We start from the raw sequence: 16,360 nt of genomic DNA, 5'->3' as shown, positions 1-16,360 counted from the left end.
TGGCCAGGAAAATGGCAAATATCACCACTGTACTGCTTCTGGAAGTTGGACAGTGACTTAAGGGCTGCTTGGAAATAATTACTTCTATGAAGTCACATTGTAAAGTAGGATAATGATATGTACTCAACAACTGAACAGTTCTTTGCTCTATCAGTAGATAAATTATTTCCATCATCTCAGTGGAATAAAACATGAGAGAAACAGTATCAACACGGCACATATTTTGGGACGTGAGCTTTCTATTTTCTGATGACTCTATGAGGCTTCATTGGCATTTGTAACTCCTGGTACAAACCAAACCCAAACAAGTTTTTCAGAACATGCACCCAGCAAAGCAAATCTGCATTCTCACACAGCTTTATGGTTTTGTTCTGTGACCTACAAGAAAAATCAAGAAATCTACAGCCTTACACACATTTCCAAAAGCAAAACTCCTAAAGATTTCTTTCATCTTCAATTCTACACTGGAATGACATTCGAAGTATCTCATTTTTTAAGGAATAAAGGCAATATTAAATAAAAGAATAGTCAAGACAGGTAGTACCACAAATTACAGAACAACACCTCTGAAATTAGTAATATTATATCATCAGCTGTACATTTGAAGTGAAATCCAAATTCCACATTGTTGTGTGCCCCACAAATAACATCTCTGTGAGTAGTGTCACCTGAATTTACTCTTTACATGAGATTATTACCCAAAGCATTCCCCACTTGATACTATTTACAAGTAACTTCCTCAATTTGAATGAGATAAAATGAAATTCAGTAATATTCAACAGCCACATCAACACTCACCATTTCCAGATCTCCATCAGCAACTGCTCTCAGGAGTTTTTCCACCTATGTATGAAGAAAATTATTTATTTGCTTTGTTGGTATGGGTATTAAGCAGAACACAGAAAATCCTGTGTCCTTTGTTAACCTCCTAAGCTCATGCAGTAGGATTACTGCTGGCCCATTTCATATTTATTGATAAAGTTTTAAAGGAAAAACCTCCCTCCTTTATGAAACAGAGAATCTGCACAATGCCTGGGGCCATATGATGATCTCTGACTTGCTCAGTTAAACAGTACTTACCTAAATTGAGGATATGTGGCCCACCCATAAACAAAGCCATGTAAGCTGATCTATATTATTATGCTGCTCCAGCAGCAGCTGCCCTGTGCATTTCTGTGTAAACCTAATGTTAAAAATGCCTGCTCAAGGCAAATTCCCACCCCAATATACACTAACACTGGCTGGACTCTTGCTGAGCTGCTCTATGCTGCTCTCATTGTCCAGCACACAGCTCCCAACATATTGTACCAGTGCCTCCCAAAAACCTGAACACACTACTCCTGTGCTTATAATTACAGTGTACAGTGTAATTACAGGAACACAAAGCTATTTGAGAAACTACAGTTTAACATGTAAAAGATGCTTTCCAATTGCTACCTTTACATCTGCAGATAACTGGTTTAATCCTGGGCTAAAAACAAACATTTACAAATCTAATTTGACTGTAAGTATGAAATTTGTTTTCTTACTTAAAATCTGGAAAGATATAAATACTACAGAGTCCATTTTGGGACCAGCATTAGCCCATTTTAGTGTAAGGTGAGGGCAGTGCTGGGGGAAGGAAGGTGCTTGCCTATTTACAGCTCTGCAGGAGGAACAGACACGTGAGGGAAGAAGAGGTGGAAGGAGCTCACAGAGCACTGGTGCCATTCCCCTGAGCCCTCAGGCTGCTTGTGAAAGCAGGAGAAGGAGATTAACTTGTCTCTTCACTTCTCTAATTCTCTACTCTCACATGAAGGAGTTGAGATCCTGCCTGATAGAATGGGAAAGGAGCCAGCAAAAGGGCAGGGAGAGTCCATCAGTCCTCTGCCAATTCACCTGGCTCTGCAGAGTGTCAAGAATCATTTAATAAGCTTTGTGAAAGTCTGTTTTAGCATTATAGCAAATTATTCCAGCACTGTGCTACAACCACTGAAGATGCTAATGGGCAAACACACTTGTTTCTATAGTGAGGAACACCCTGCAAGCTGTCATGGAGTGACAGCTTCAGTCACATTCCAGACTTCATATGGAAATCACCACCTTGCTGAGTGTGACAGTGGTGTTTGGCAAGGCAAACCAGGAAGAATGAGAAGTTTGTGTTCCACTGCTCTGATCTCTTAGGGTTTTAGATGAAGAGCAGGACACAAACAGCTGAAAGATCAGAGGCCAATTAAATCTCTCCATTTTTATCTCTTCTTAGAAACACTGCTAAGTTTGGGTTTATTACCACCTTTCTAATACAGGATGAAGGTCCTTGGAGTCATACACTGGTCACTCCAGGCAGAATCTATGATTCTTTGATTTTTCTTTCCTACCTTTGAATGTCTAAAAGTCAGCTGTCTAAATCACAGCCAGGCATTTGATTTTTAAACTCCTTCTCTGGTACCTACAGAACAGAATACAGTCAACAAATAACACCTGAGTGCAACTCAGGTCAAACTAAGCATGTCTGAGATTAACTCCTCTCTGAAGTGAATTTCCCTGCACTGACTGAGGAGGGGAAATAGATGTCTGGAGTCAACTGCCTTCCAGAACTTGGCTGAATCCCAATCCCTCCATATATACAGCAAAAATGGACTATATACACTAGGGAGGTCTGTGCCTCCCCTAAACTTCCCCTGAGCATACAGAATAATGTCACTGGAGAATGTAGAGGTCTTAAGGATTTTTCAGGAGTCACCTTCTGCCATACATGATGCCTAACAGTAATAGCAGTCACCCACAAGCTCTGATAATTTCTATCCAAAAATAACAACTTTCTTAAAGTACTAAAAGCTGTCTCAGGCCCCAGCAGTGCTACATTTGTTATGCAGCTTATAGATAATTTATTAAGAGTACTCAGGGTAAAATGTCTGCTACATACACTTCCCCATCTTTCCAGTTTGTTTTCTCACTCTTCCATGGAACAGAACCTTGCTTTAAATGTAAAAATAGAAGAAACAAATCTATTGCAATTCACCTGCATGGCCAGTTTTTCAGCTGCTGAACAGAAACTGTGCAGGGAGATTTTAGCTACAACAGAGAAGGTCCCAAATTTACAATCCTGGCCCTTTCACTCTCTCTTTTCTAAGTCATAATAAACAAACCACTGTGACTGGCTCATTTAAGAGTTTTAATTCAGTATTGACTAATCAAGGTCTGACTGGATCCCCCTAATCCAAGGTGCAAACCCTGAAATCTGGAAAACTGGCTGTATCAGTTTCCCATCAGTTCCAGTGGTGTTTCCTTCATGGAGCTCTCTCAGCATCAGGCTCTTGCCTCTTTGAGCAGGAGCCCAGGTGAAACTTGGCAAACAGAAATCAACAAAAGCTGCATTACAGAGAAGATCATTAACCCCAAGGACCTCAGGTGTAAGCAGTTTGTAATCTTTTTCCCTGGTTTGAACTACAGTCTTAGCACTTGGGTGTGATAAATTTGTTCCTTCAAAGAAAAATAAACCCTCAATTTACAAGGAGAACTTATTTAGAGTGCTTGACTCTGTACAAACAGAGAGGTGCAGCCCTACACTGAGCCTCTCACACAGCAATTCCAGTGTGAAATCATATTGTCAGTCAAAATTTGCATCTTTGTGTTTCTTCAATATTTTTAGAGAACTGAAACTTCTGGCAAGAAAAGAAGCTTTTAATATCAGGAAAAGGAAGAACTTGAATGTAGTGGTGATACTGAGAGAAACAAACATACTTAGGAGGTCTCTTTGGAAAAAAATAATGAATAGGCAGAGTAGGGAAAATGAAAAGAAGCATCAGAATGAGTGGTAATAGGACAGTCTTGGGAAGGGATAACAAGTGTGGATCTGAGATCCCACAGGAAAAAATTCAAGGATGTCATCTGGTGTGGACAAAGCAAAATGACCCAACACATACATGCAAGATATTTAATATATAGTCTGTAGTTCTTCACATGTTACAAAATTGATTCCCATGCCTATTTGATAGTATGTCTCATGTCTTAACATTCCAGTTTGTTGTTGGCCAGCATGGCTGTATGAGTCTCTTTTCCCTGACAGATTCTCTAAGCTAACAGTGGCACTTAGTTCCTGGATGGGACAGCCAGGGCCTTGGGGCACTGACTGCCACTGTACGCTGGTAAACCTCAACAAATTCTCAAATTACACAGCTAACTTCAATAAATATGAACAACTACTTCAGAGATGGTGTCAGTTTTCCCCCAGAAATAACCAACAGAGTTGAAGCCACACAAAAATAAGCACTGAGATGACAAAGCCCCCGAGGACAGCAGTTATTTTCCCAACCAGACTGAAGGTTATTCCTGAGGAAGCAGTTAAAAACACTGTGGCAAATTATCACTCTTCCAGCTTCCTTCACTTTGCTTACTGTCAAAACCAGTACCTCAGTCTTACCTCTTTGTAATTGTTTTTTGCTTCTTCTTGCCTAATATCAGTTGATGCTGATGACAGGCTTGACACAGATGATCCTCTGCTGAAAGTTTCTGTTGAGTGCTGAGGAGACCTAAGTGGTGACTTACAGTTGGAAAAAAACATGTAAAAATCAAACAAACAGACAAACAACCAGAAAAGGTGAAATATCAAATTAAGGAGGTTAAGCATAAGAAAGAAACAATTTAGCTTGCATGGGCTGTTACCTCAGAAGCACTCTGTCCTCTTTCAAATGTTAGGTAGTTTACTTCCATCAATGACAAAATCTGCACAAAAATATTAAAGAGAACCAATGTAACTCCACTCACAAAGGAATCTACTGACTGAAACACAAATTAGTAGGCAACCTAGTCATTAGTAACAGAATATGACAGAGCAGATTAGAAGTTCCCATTTACAAGTTCTGTTCTTCCTTCTGTTCCCAGAAAGGAAGAAAGGTCCCACTGTTTTCTCTTTAACAGTGAAACCTCTTAGCAGTGAACATCTCCACCTCTGTGGTGCTGCATCAGAAAGAAATCAGGCTGGAAGATGAAGAGGAATACCTTGGAATTCAATGCACACTGCAGGGAAGTCTCTTTCATCCTGTTCTGAATTTCTGGGTTTGCCCCATTTTGCAAGAGCACTTCAATGATGCCCTGATAGCCCCAGCGAGCAGCAATGTGCAGGGGAGTGTCTCCCTTCTCATTGCCAATATCCAGTCTGCAGGAGTGCACATCATAGTACACTAAAGCCTTGACACACTGGGAAGAAAAGGAAAGCTATCAATAAATTATAGTGTTGTGTCTCAGACAACAGGCATAGTCCTGCAAGGTTTGTTTTTATTGCTGCTTATGTAAGCCATTACCTAAAGAGAAGGCTTTAGTGGTTCAGTGTTGTTAAATAAAGAGTTAAACAACTAGATTTGCAAAGCACTGCTATCTTTAATGTGAAGTCACATTAAAAATTGCTACTAACTACCAAATAAAGTCCTCATTTAGAGCATTAAACAATTTAGCCTTCAAATATTTTTATTTACTTTTAAAAATATGTAAGTTTAGTGCTAATTTGCATCAGTTTAATTCCATTGCATTAGAATGCCCATTTGGTTTGATACAAAACAATTACTTACATCCTCATGACCATAAGTGCAGGCTAAATGAAGTGGAGTATTTCCATTATTGTCCTGAACATCAGTACTTGCCTTGTAGTGCAATAAGAGCAGCTTAAAAGAAAAACAAAAGCAGACTACATTTAGTAGCTAAAAAATTAATGTACAAAAATTATTGCTCTGTAGATTCCTTTATGGTTCTGGCATGATGAAGCACTTCATGAGACACTAGCACTGCCTCCTCTTTCAGACACCACCCTCTTGGCACTGCAGCATTGTGCCCTACCCCGAGAATCACAAAGTCTCTTCTTACATATTCAGAATTTTAACTGAAATAAATGAAATCTCTACTGCAGCAAACACTGCAATGTGTTCACTACATCATCTACCTCACATTTCAAGAGCCCATGCAAGTGAAGACACAACTTTATTTCAACAATGCTAATTGAACAACATCACATGCATTAAATTCAAGTAGACAATAATTACTGCAGTTACACAGTCTATCCTAAACACAGTGTGAAGCATTTAACTCAGCCCAATGGCTGCAATGGTTGTTCTGTCTCAAGCAAGAGCAGAGATGCTCTCCATCTGTATTATGTATTGGACATTTGTGTTAATAAAGTAGATGGACTGTGCAGAGCTGCCAGCTGGTTATTACCAATGGCTGAAAACCTTGCAGTAGGAGAAAAAATAAAATATCTTTCAAACTGCAATGATGAAAGGTCCTCCATTCTGACAGCTTACACAGCTCTGGTAAAAGCTCCCCAGAAGATCTAAATGGCAGTAACAGAGCAGAACTTAGTAAGAGTCATGCATTTATTATTTAGGTTAGGTGTTGTGCTTACTGTAACATTCTGATATCCCTTCTGACATGCGAGGTGAAGGGGAGTTGAACCGTGGTAATCTGTGGCATTGACAATGGCTCCTTTGGCTACCAATAAATCCACTAATGAAGTTTGACCTTGGAAAACAAACATTCAAAGAAAGGTGTAAACTTTGTACAAGAACACTGCTACTTTTCAAATTCAAACAGTGACTATAAACCAAGATACTCTGCATACTATATTTCCATATACTGCATATTCACTGCCTTGGTATTTGGGGTTTTTTTGTGGCAGATATTTCAATGTCAAAGCCCCATAAAAGAACCTCCAGCTAAAAGCAAGCTATATTTGTATCCTACAATAATAAAAGAAAATATTTGGATTCAGTATAATAACAAGAAAGGAAATTATAAATAAGAAAACACCCACTAAGAAAATAATACAGCTTCTAGTAAAAGGAAAATCAATTACATAATGAACATTACAATACAGGTGTTACAGATCTACAATGCATAGGCAGCTGCAGGAAAAAGTCATTTCTCAATCTGCCAGTCCTTTAAAACAAGACTGATTTCTGAAGTCGTATCTTTACTTTATTCAGAGCTGAAGAAAGCACCACTGTGGTAACTGCTATGGCAAAATTAGAGTCAAAACCCAAAGATTAATTCAGCCATAAGAAACTGAGCTTAAAAGAATATACAACAACTTCAGTCTGTGCTCAGATAGAAAGAGCAAAGTTTCGATAGCAAAGCAGCAAAAAAAAAAAAAACAACAACAACTTAATGCAGAATTCCAACTGACATAAAGACACAAAAGCAGAAGGAGAAGGGAACACTGGTGCAGAACACCAAGCCCACTCACCACAAATAGCAGCTATATGAAGTGGAGTGTATCCCCGGTCATCTCGGGAAAAGGGAGTGATAATGGAAGGGTCATTCAGTTTCCTTTAAAACACAATGGTTTGAAAGCAGCTTAATTACCCAGGTGGTGGCAGGAAGGAGGAGAGAAAGGGAAAAGCTGCCAAGGATGGCAAAAAACTGATTTTGGAGCTTTTTATCCTCTTACATTGACAAATTATTCCATACTTTACATCTTGTTAAGAGAAGTGGGTTAGTCCCAGATCTGTAAGTTTGATTCCAAAGAAGCACCGTGTTTACCAAAGCCCACACAGGCTCCATCAGAGAAGGGGTGGGTTCCAAAGGATTCTGTATGTTCCCAATATTTCTTCCGCTTTTTCAAACCACGCACACCCACATGCTCTCCACTACACCCCAGTGTGCTCCCAAATTCCTCTATAACCAAAAGCAGCATACTTTCCTGAAGGAAATCTTGGCTAAAGGCTTCTACACAGCTCTCTATGCATTTGTGGGGTGAAGAGTGCTCACCCAGAAACCAGCTTCTCGCATTTGTCACAGTAACACAGCGGGTGACACATTTTCTGTACAGTGTCCTTATCACTGTCACCTTGACTCAGCAGCCGCTCCACTTCCTCCTGATCACCTGAAGCAATATGCTACCAAAAATCAAGAGAAGACAGAATGAGAAACCAATATAAAAAGCCTCCTTTTAAGACAAAAAAGCCAAGAGTAATTTACTGAAGCACAAAATGAAAGGACTCGATTATGAAAGACTTATTCAAGCATTAGAAAGCAGAAATGAACAATGTCACAGCACAAAACCCCCTAATGGGCATTCAGTATTAAAAAGAAACTGTTCTTGGCTTACTTCACTTTCTATAAAAAAATTAAAACAATTCCTATTGTCCTCTTTAGACTCAATCATGAAATTGAGCTCCCTCTGTGCAAAAACATGTCTATAAAATTACTAAGTCTCCAGCCATAAGCTGTGAACACATATAATTAGAAGCTCTGCTTTGTGTCCTTGTATAGGCAAAATTCTTTTAGAATGACAGTATGAGATTAACAGATAATATGAAGTAGCTGTCAGGTGACTATATTTAAATTATTTCAGAAAACTCTTCTAATTTCAAGCACTAAAAGCTGTGAGACACAAGCAGTGTCACATCTGTGCATTAAATGAGCCACACAATACTAACAGCAGTAGCATTTCATCCTCATTTACTTCTGTATTTCATACAACATGTATTGAAATCCATAAGATTACATTATGTTAGCAAGGCTTTGGCACAGAAATGAACTTGATTCAAAAGACACTTTTAGCATCTACTAAAACACGTTTCACAGTACTAATGTAATTAACCCTTCATTACATTCCAGAGAATTCCAGTTGTAATTCCATACAACTGCAGAAAGGGAGGGATATAAACATGAAATGTGCAAATACATATTCTGCCATAAAAGTTATTAACCTTAAATAAGCAGTCTATTGGTGCAGCAGACATCTGGGACAACAAGTTCATCCTTTGCCTTAAGAGCAGCTTGTCACACAGACTCTCAGATTCCTGAAAATAAAACAGATAGATTGATTATTTTTAGTCATCTACAAGCAAAAGTGCAGAACCTTAACAGTGGAACTAACTTTTAAAATTATTAAACACTTATTTGCTATGTATGAATCATCAGACAGATGTGAAATCTGAATCAGTTTCACTTTAAAGACTTTGAGACATAAAAGACTGGGCACCCATAGAAATTATAAGCAGATGTTCACCAGAATATTCCTTTACTGAAATTCACTGTGAATTAACATTAATGAAATTATGGCAGTACCATCTGAAAAAGAACACAGCAAAACTAAAAAATACATATCAAAGAAAGCATGAACTGCAAGAGTTACAACACAGCTTTCTCAAGAGGAGAAATTAAGGCAAATTCACATAAAACATGTCTACCAATGGCTACTAAAAAAGATGACCCAGATACAACTCTGACTCAAAGAATTCTGAGCTCTGCTGCTGGCTGAAAAATGGAAGATTGCACCAGGCAAAGCATTGCTCTGCAGCAGATCCATCTGTGTATCCAGCTCTGAGCCAAGAAGATACAGCTGCAACCCTCGCATCAGTACTTAGAGAGACTTCAGGCTGCACTAAAGAATATAAATGCCTCCAAAGGCAGGTGAAAATTATTAAGTGGAGTTAGATTTTGAAGTGGCAGCACTGACCCTCCCATGAAATAAACCAACAGCCTAAGGAAAACACTTCCTAAGAATGCAGATGGAAACTTTTGCACGTGGCTGGTTCTGATGCACAGCTGCTCATGGTTGGCAGTGGTGCTGATGCAGGATAATGGCTCTCCAGAAATGGAAAGACTTCAGCTTCCATTAAACAGAAAACCACTGCATTTCAGACACACACCCATGTATCAGGCAAACTTCGATGGTTTAGGATCTGGGCTCTGGCTTTTGTAATTAAAGTCTGTCAAGACCAGATGTAAATGAGTGAAACCAGTCTGACTCCACTCTTACATTAGCAAGTCAGCATGAAATCTGAGCCTCATAAACTGCAAATAAACAACATCAGTTGATTCAGACTTTCTAGAAATTAGGACTATTCATGTTTCAAAATCGACACAGATGCCTCTCATAAAGCTGTCCAAAACCCCTTAAGAGTTCAGCACATAATGTCATTTAAAACATGTTTGTGAGATTTGGAGATGAAAGTTTTTCTCTGTCCTTCACAGGAAGTTGTTTGTATTTGGATACATGAAGGTGGACAAATATTCACCAATCTTTTCAAACCTCTATACTTTAGTTAAAGATACCCAAGCATATCTTCTCAGAATTACAAGGCATATAACACTGGTCTCCTTGGATAGATTCTTCACTCTGAACAGGAATAACTTCTTAAGAAATATTTGCTCAAAAGTTTAACTGTTGGTACAAGTTCCTGAAGTCTAATCAGAAGTTCTAGTGTGGATGCTCACAGACAGCTCTATACTTTCACTGTGGGGAATCTAAGTAACCATTAGCAAGAACTGCTGTAGTTTTAGAACTGCTCCTTCCACAGTGTGTGTCTTCAAGGGAAGCAGTGCCCAAGTGGAATCATTATTTTAAGAGTCACATGAGACAGCAACCCTAATGTAGAAGCATTATATATTTATTATATACATCAGAATAAAAAGAGCCCAGGTGAAACCACATATCTTCAATAGTAAAATATGGAATGATAAGAAATCAGATATTCACTGACAGTTTAAGCAAGTTTGGGCCTTCAAAGTCAGAATCCACTTGTACCAGCTTTACTTACAGCCCAAGAATTTGGATTTCTTTTAAAAAGAGATTGCTTGGAGTAGGACTTTCAGGTATTTTAAGGCTATACTGTCTAGAAAATACACACCCAAACATTAATGACCTTTTTAATCTAATACTACAACGTGTAGGAAAAGAAAATATTTGTACCTATGAGAATGTATCTTTGTAATCATCTACCCCAAGTCGTTCCCCCAGATTACAGCTGATAATTTGGAGGAAATACAGGTGGCAGAAGCCAGAAGGAACTCTTGAACACAAACTAAGGTTAATAAAGTGTTTGGTGGGGAGGGGGAGTAGGGATCATTTCCCCACCTGAAGCTCTTCCCACACCTGAAACAAAATGCTGCCTATTCCCCCATGGCAGGCTCTGACTCCCTATTTTTTTTATACCTCACTTGAATCCTCTGAACTTGAGTCTTACTACACATTAGCTGTGCAAAGGAATGAACCAGTATCCAACACTTAACAGGAATTCTAATTGAATAATGTTGACAATTCAGAAAATAAAATTGATTCTCTCATGCTTTACAGGCTCCTCTCTTCCCCACAAAGTGTCTCACAAGGACCTGCATGACCTTGGGTGGAGGGATTTGGCAAAAACGTCCTGAGTGCAATTCACTTACTGACAGGAGGGTGAGAATGTGCCCATTATCCCTCAGGGTACATTAGTCCCCTGCTGAGTTTCTTTCTGGAGTAATCTTCATTAGGGATTGGACAGCAGCATTACTCAGCTGCCAGCAACTCCATCTGAAGCCAGCTATAAAATTAAGCATAACCACAGAAGGGGCTGTAATGAAGCCCCAAGGCACAGCAATGCTCCTGCTCACTTCAATCCCACACCCCCTTCCAGCACAATCTGGAGAAGGAAATCATAGGGCAGCAAGATGACAGCTGCTGCTGCTTCAAAGTTCATCCCCTTTACCAGAGAGTAAAGGAAATATCTCAGTGGTTACTTCATGAAGGGAGAGCAATGCTCTTCTACCTCCTCACTGTTCTTTTTCCATTTCCAGCTCAGTGTCTTTCCAATGTGTGCCACCTTCTCCTGCCCAGGAGAAAAGGGTGGGCTGGCTGTTTCCTTTCCAGCTGTGATAAGGGGAAGTTGTCCCTCACTTCACCCTCACGGTTCTGCTGCCTTCCAGGCTGACTCCAAGGAAAGGCAATGCAAGAGGACTCTGTGTTGCACATTCACCCTGGAGTGATAAAAGTTCTCTGGAGCTGGAGCTGATCCAGCTGAAGTATGGGCAGAAACACTAATGGCTTGCTCCTCTCGTGGTGCAGACACTGAATTCCTCATTTAGACTTCTCAAATATATAGTTTATCTTTCAAGACAGGTGCCTCCCAAAGAACTATTGTACCTTAATGGAAGTGGCACTTAAGTTACAACATCTGAATGCAATCCCAGTATAAAAGCTGCTATCCTCAACTACACCAAAAGGGATAGGATCAGGCATTTAATAGGAAACAGTCTATTCTAGAAGTTTAAGAGCTTAGTTTAGTTTGCTGGCATTGTTGTGAAAGACAACTCTACTTTGGTTTCTGTTTTCTTTCAGAGCACCAGCTTTGCTCTGTGTATATTGATTGTGAATGACAGCCAAGTGACTGCAGGAAGCAAAATCATATAGCAAGTTGTTTCTTTTAAACTTTTTTATTTTTTTGAATACAATTCAATGACAGACAAGAAATACCACTCTCTTTGCACAAGATGAAAGTGTTGGTTTGGTTTTTTTTTTTTTTTTTTTGAGTGTACAAAACAAACTTTCGGAAGTTCATGGAAAAATTCCTGAAAAGCACAAAACCAAAAATAGCAAGAGGCCAAAATGTTAGATTAAGTGCTTCTTAAGACTGTGCCCCAGGCTGTCCCATCCCAAGCCCTGCACACTGAACCATTGTTCTGGCCCCTGCAGTTAGACTCCAGTGCTTTGCAGTTGGGCAGACTGAGACACATTGAATTCACTCTGGTTCCACGTTCACTCCTTTTGATGTCCACATCAGCTCAGGAAAACCTAGTTTTACAACAGCAGAAAATTTTACAGGAGTGGTAAGACTGGATTCCTTGACTAAATAATCTACAAGGTTCTTAAATTATTGAAGTCTTTGAAGTCACATCAGCATCACCCTTGACTGGCCTGCAGGGATGTGACCAGACTGACAGCAGGTCTGGTTGCCCGGTAGGAGATCTCTCATGGATCCACAGATTTCCTGCCCCTGCTAGGTCAGAGATCCCAGAGCCAAATTTGACCTTCAAACAGAGTCTTATCACAGCCCTGCACCCCTCTAAGCCATTAACTCAGTGCAGCATTGTAACCCACACTGCAAACACATGGAATTCCTCCAGTATGAAGATTTAGTGAATAATTCTAAATTATACTGCTACCTCCATTCTGCTAGCACAGCTAAGCCTTTTTAAATTACACAAAAATTTAAGCTGTGCCTGCTCCCAAGTACTGCACTTTCACAATCATGGTAGAACACAAGCAGGAGATAAACATACTGGAGACCCATCTGTAGGAAACAGTGCTGTTACTTCTCCTCTGACCATATAAAGAGGCAGACTTGACATTTAAGTAGTTCCTCAAGAAGTATGCAATGAACAAAAATATTGGTACATAGTTAGCACTTCATTACGATAATTTAGGTAAATTTAGCATTTGCTTCAGGTAGTCACCTCTACTCATTTTTTTAAGCAAAAGAAGGCAATTCTTATGGTAGTTATTTGTATCCTCTGGCTGGATTGACAGTCACAATGGCACTACAAGGTATCCAGCAGGAATTTGGCAGACTAAGAGTAGCTTACTGTAGGTCTGTCCGAGAGGTTGCCCTGGCGGATGTACTCGATCGCAGCCTCAATGGAGGTCAGGCAGTACCCCAGCTCATCCTTCACTGAGCTGCAAAGCCTGAAGTTCTTTATGTAACTCAGGTTGGCCATCCTGAAAAGGAAAAAGTTCAAGTTGTAAACCACTGAAACTAAGACACTAGCATGGCATATTGCAGCTCATCTTAGGCAATCCAGGCAGACAATAGGGTGAGTTGGGAAAAAGCTTCTAAAAAGCTTGTTAGGCCAGCAATATGGCTGATCTGAGCTTGGAGAGTGACCAGATCTCTACTTATCTCCCAAATATTCAATGAAGAGTTATCAACTGGATGGAAGGAATGGAAGGATAAGGACAACAGTGGGAGATGAACATCTTTGAAGTGAGTGAAGCAATGCTTCCAGTACCATAAGCACCACAGTGATAGCTACGAGTTGAAGGCCAAATGCTGATCTCAGAGGTCCAGGATAGAATAGAACTGAAAATCAGTTCAGGTACAGCTGGAAGGTTTCGACAGACTTTTGCTGAAAATGAGGAGATACAGTGGCACAAGCTAACAGGAAGTAATTAAACATTTCACATGTAATTTCTCTGTAAGAAATGCACCAAATCTTGACAAGCAAAAAGGTGTCACAGCTCCCAACACAGATGAAAGAACCACTCTGTGACGGCTGTATTGACTCACAGATTTAGTTAAGAGATGGCCTCCCACTACAACTTTTTTCTAGGCTGAGAATCAAAACAAAGGCACATTCCTGACAGCTCCTTCATTTAGTTATACATGCAACACATATTTGCTATTTGTCCTGTAAAACATTTTCTGCATTTCAACAGGACCTCATACACTTTCAGTAAGTTATTGTTGTGTGTTCAGAAACATTTGTCCCTACAGCAGCACTAAACAAGGAAGGACTTCTATATAGCTAAAACAGCTACATACCAGTTTGGGATTTCTGTTTTTACAAGCAAATACAGCAAAACAGAGAGAAGATCATCTGCACACATGGTTTCCATGTTAACTAAAAAAAAAAAAAAAAAAATCACATTTGGTATTAGTCATGTCATGGTTCAAATCAAGTGCAATAACTCTAAAGTTCTGCTTCTTAAGACTAAGGGCCAGCTCTACTAGTAGAGAATGCATGGAGAGCCCAGGGAAGGCCTCCAAATGTTCTCAATCTGCCACTGAAACAGTCTGCCAGGAGCTCACACACAGATGCAGTTTGTGCAGTACACACTGCAATATTTGACCAGCATCCCTCCCTTCCCACACAGCAAGGGCCAGAGCATTAGCTCATGATTTCTGAAATTCTTGAGGGCAAAGACTATGCTCCAAGTTGATACATTTTTCCATAACCCAGCAGTCTCCTTAGAGAAGAGATGAAGTAGGGAAAGCATAAGTTCACTGTGCTATTCTATTTGCTTTATCTATTTGCTTGAAAAGAAAAGTATCTTCTCTTTTCAAGCTAGATAAAGTGCCAGATTAAGGGGACTGTGTTTTTGTATCATAGAATAATGTCTGCAGTGGAACATTTGTTTGGCCCCACCCATCTTTTGCATCTCAAGAGTCTCAATTTCGAGATGTCAAGGGCAGCATGGACAAATACACAAGAATGCTCCTGGATCAATCTCCAGTGTTTAAAAGGGATCACCCTCAGTGTCCTGGCAGATATGAGCTTTCTACATGCCCAAGCTAAAGCATACCCAAGCTAAGCCAGTACCCCAGCCCACAGGAACCAGTGCTGACACACCTACCTCACTTCCCTTCCCTTCTGCTCTGTTCAGAGACCTCAGAGACTCCAGCTCAGCTGTGTTTGATCCCCAAGAGTTATCCAAACAGTTGTTTATATACTGAAGTGCTCTGTGTGCTGGTTAAGTTTAAAATGATGAACTGATTAATTACTGACCTCTTTGGCTTGGAGACTGCATAATAATTTGTACAACTTTACGCAGACAAAGCAGCTTCTGTTGAGGGGAAGTGCATTTGTTCAACTGACCCAGCTCTCGCTTTGCACGTGGTATATTAAAACTATAAAATAATTAGAAAGGAATGATTAGCATACAGAGTTCTTCTGCAGGATGTCCAAAGCCCAAGTTTTAATTTATTCAGAGCTGAATTGAAGAATGGTTCCAAAATATGCCCACTTCTACTCCAAGTGCACCTGCATTTCTGTATACTGTAAATGGCTTAAAAACACAAAAGGAGTCAACCATCAATGCACAGACTGTCCTCATATGACACTTGCAAAGCTTTGATTCTACATCTCAAATGAATGTATAAAAAAAACTTGCTAGTGTCTGAAGGAAAACACTTTTTGGCTGGCATGATTCAATTTAAGACAGGAACTCAGTGAATCTTCAAGAATCCACAGTCGTCTTTCTCACCTGAACTCAGGCTTCACTCCAATGTCTTTCTGCTGCAGGTCTTGAAGGCTCCTCGTGATTTTATTAAAATCAGCATCCTAATTAATAGAAAGGCAACAAGTTTTTTTTCATGCCTTAGATGAACATCACTAGTGTGTAGCAATCAAGAAAACTTACCTCACTTGCCTCAATCGTCCCCACATATTTGAAGATTAGGTCATAAATAGCATGATGGATATACATCTGTAGAAAAAAAGCAATATTTTAGGGATCAAAGGGAGAATTAAAAACAGCTTGCTAATTATTTTCCTTCATTTCAGATGCTTACTTCAACTGCTTGTTTGATCAGATTCATCTGCTCTTCTTGCTTTGCAAGCATCTTCTAGAAAAGCAAAGCCATAAACAGCAAGAGAAAGTCAGATAATTTATTGCCTAAGTAAGATTGGACTAAATATTTAGGGGAGTAAGTCTTTACCAAGTGTGAATCTCTCAAAAGATGCTGCAGGCATTTGGTATAAAGTGCATTGACAGAATCCTAGGAGAGAGAAAAGATAAAAGCCATCAGGTTCAGGTTAATGGGACTTGAAGGAGGAAAGCCTAAATAAGTAATGTAAGTCTTCCCTGTCTCAGAAGTGTACAGTATGGTAAGAGTTTCAGCAATAAAAA

General features: G+C 39.7%; 1 protein-coding gene across 10 annotated transcripts in view; it reads right to left on the bottom strand.

Moving 5' to 3' along the window:
- ANKRD27 (ankyrin repeat domain 27) overlaps window positions 1-16,360 on the bottom strand; it is a 53,756-nt gene that overhangs the window by 11,238 nt on the left and 26,158 nt on the right. For all 10 annotated transcript variants that reach the window (XM_009090819.4, XM_018914520.3, XM_050979113.1 and 7 more), the window contains exons 6-21: window positions 16,170-16,229; window positions 16,023-16,076; window positions 15,872-15,937; window positions 15,716-15,792; window positions 15,238-15,359; window positions 14,274-14,352; window positions 13,318-13,450; window positions 8,682-8,774; window positions 7,738-7,865; window positions 7,214-7,296; window positions 6,374-6,489; window positions 5,547-5,639; window positions 4,981-5,178; window positions 4,645-4,704; window positions 4,403-4,522; window positions 799-843 (exon numbers count right to left, since the gene is read on the bottom strand). In XM_009090819.4, coding sequence (XP_009089067.1) covers window positions 799-843; window positions 4,403-4,522; window positions 4,645-4,704; window positions 4,981-5,178; window positions 5,547-5,639; window positions 6,374-6,489; window positions 7,214-7,296; window positions 7,738-7,865; window positions 8,682-8,774; window positions 13,318-13,450; window positions 14,274-14,352; window positions 15,238-15,359; window positions 15,716-15,792; window positions 15,872-15,937; window positions 16,023-16,076; window positions 16,170-16,229 — 1,527 coding nt within the window. The remainder of the gene's footprint in view (window positions 1-798; window positions 844-4,402; window positions 4,523-4,644; window positions 4,705-4,980; window positions 5,179-5,546; window positions 5,640-6,373; window positions 6,490-7,213; window positions 7,297-7,737; window positions 7,866-8,681; window positions 8,775-13,317; window positions 13,451-14,273; window positions 14,353-15,237; window positions 15,360-15,715; window positions 15,793-15,871; window positions 15,938-16,022; window positions 16,077-16,169; window positions 16,230-16,360) is intronic.

Source organism: Serinus canaria, chromosome 11 (genome assembly GCF_022539315.1).
Source record: "Serinus canaria isolate serCan28SL12 chromosome 11, serCan2020, whole genome shotgun sequence".
Lineage (NCBI taxonomy): Eukaryota > Metazoa > Chordata > Aves > Passeriformes > Fringillidae > Serinus > Serinus canaria.
The sequence above is the reverse complement of the archived record's forward strand: the minus strand, read 5'-3'. Positions and strand labels throughout refer to the sequence as shown.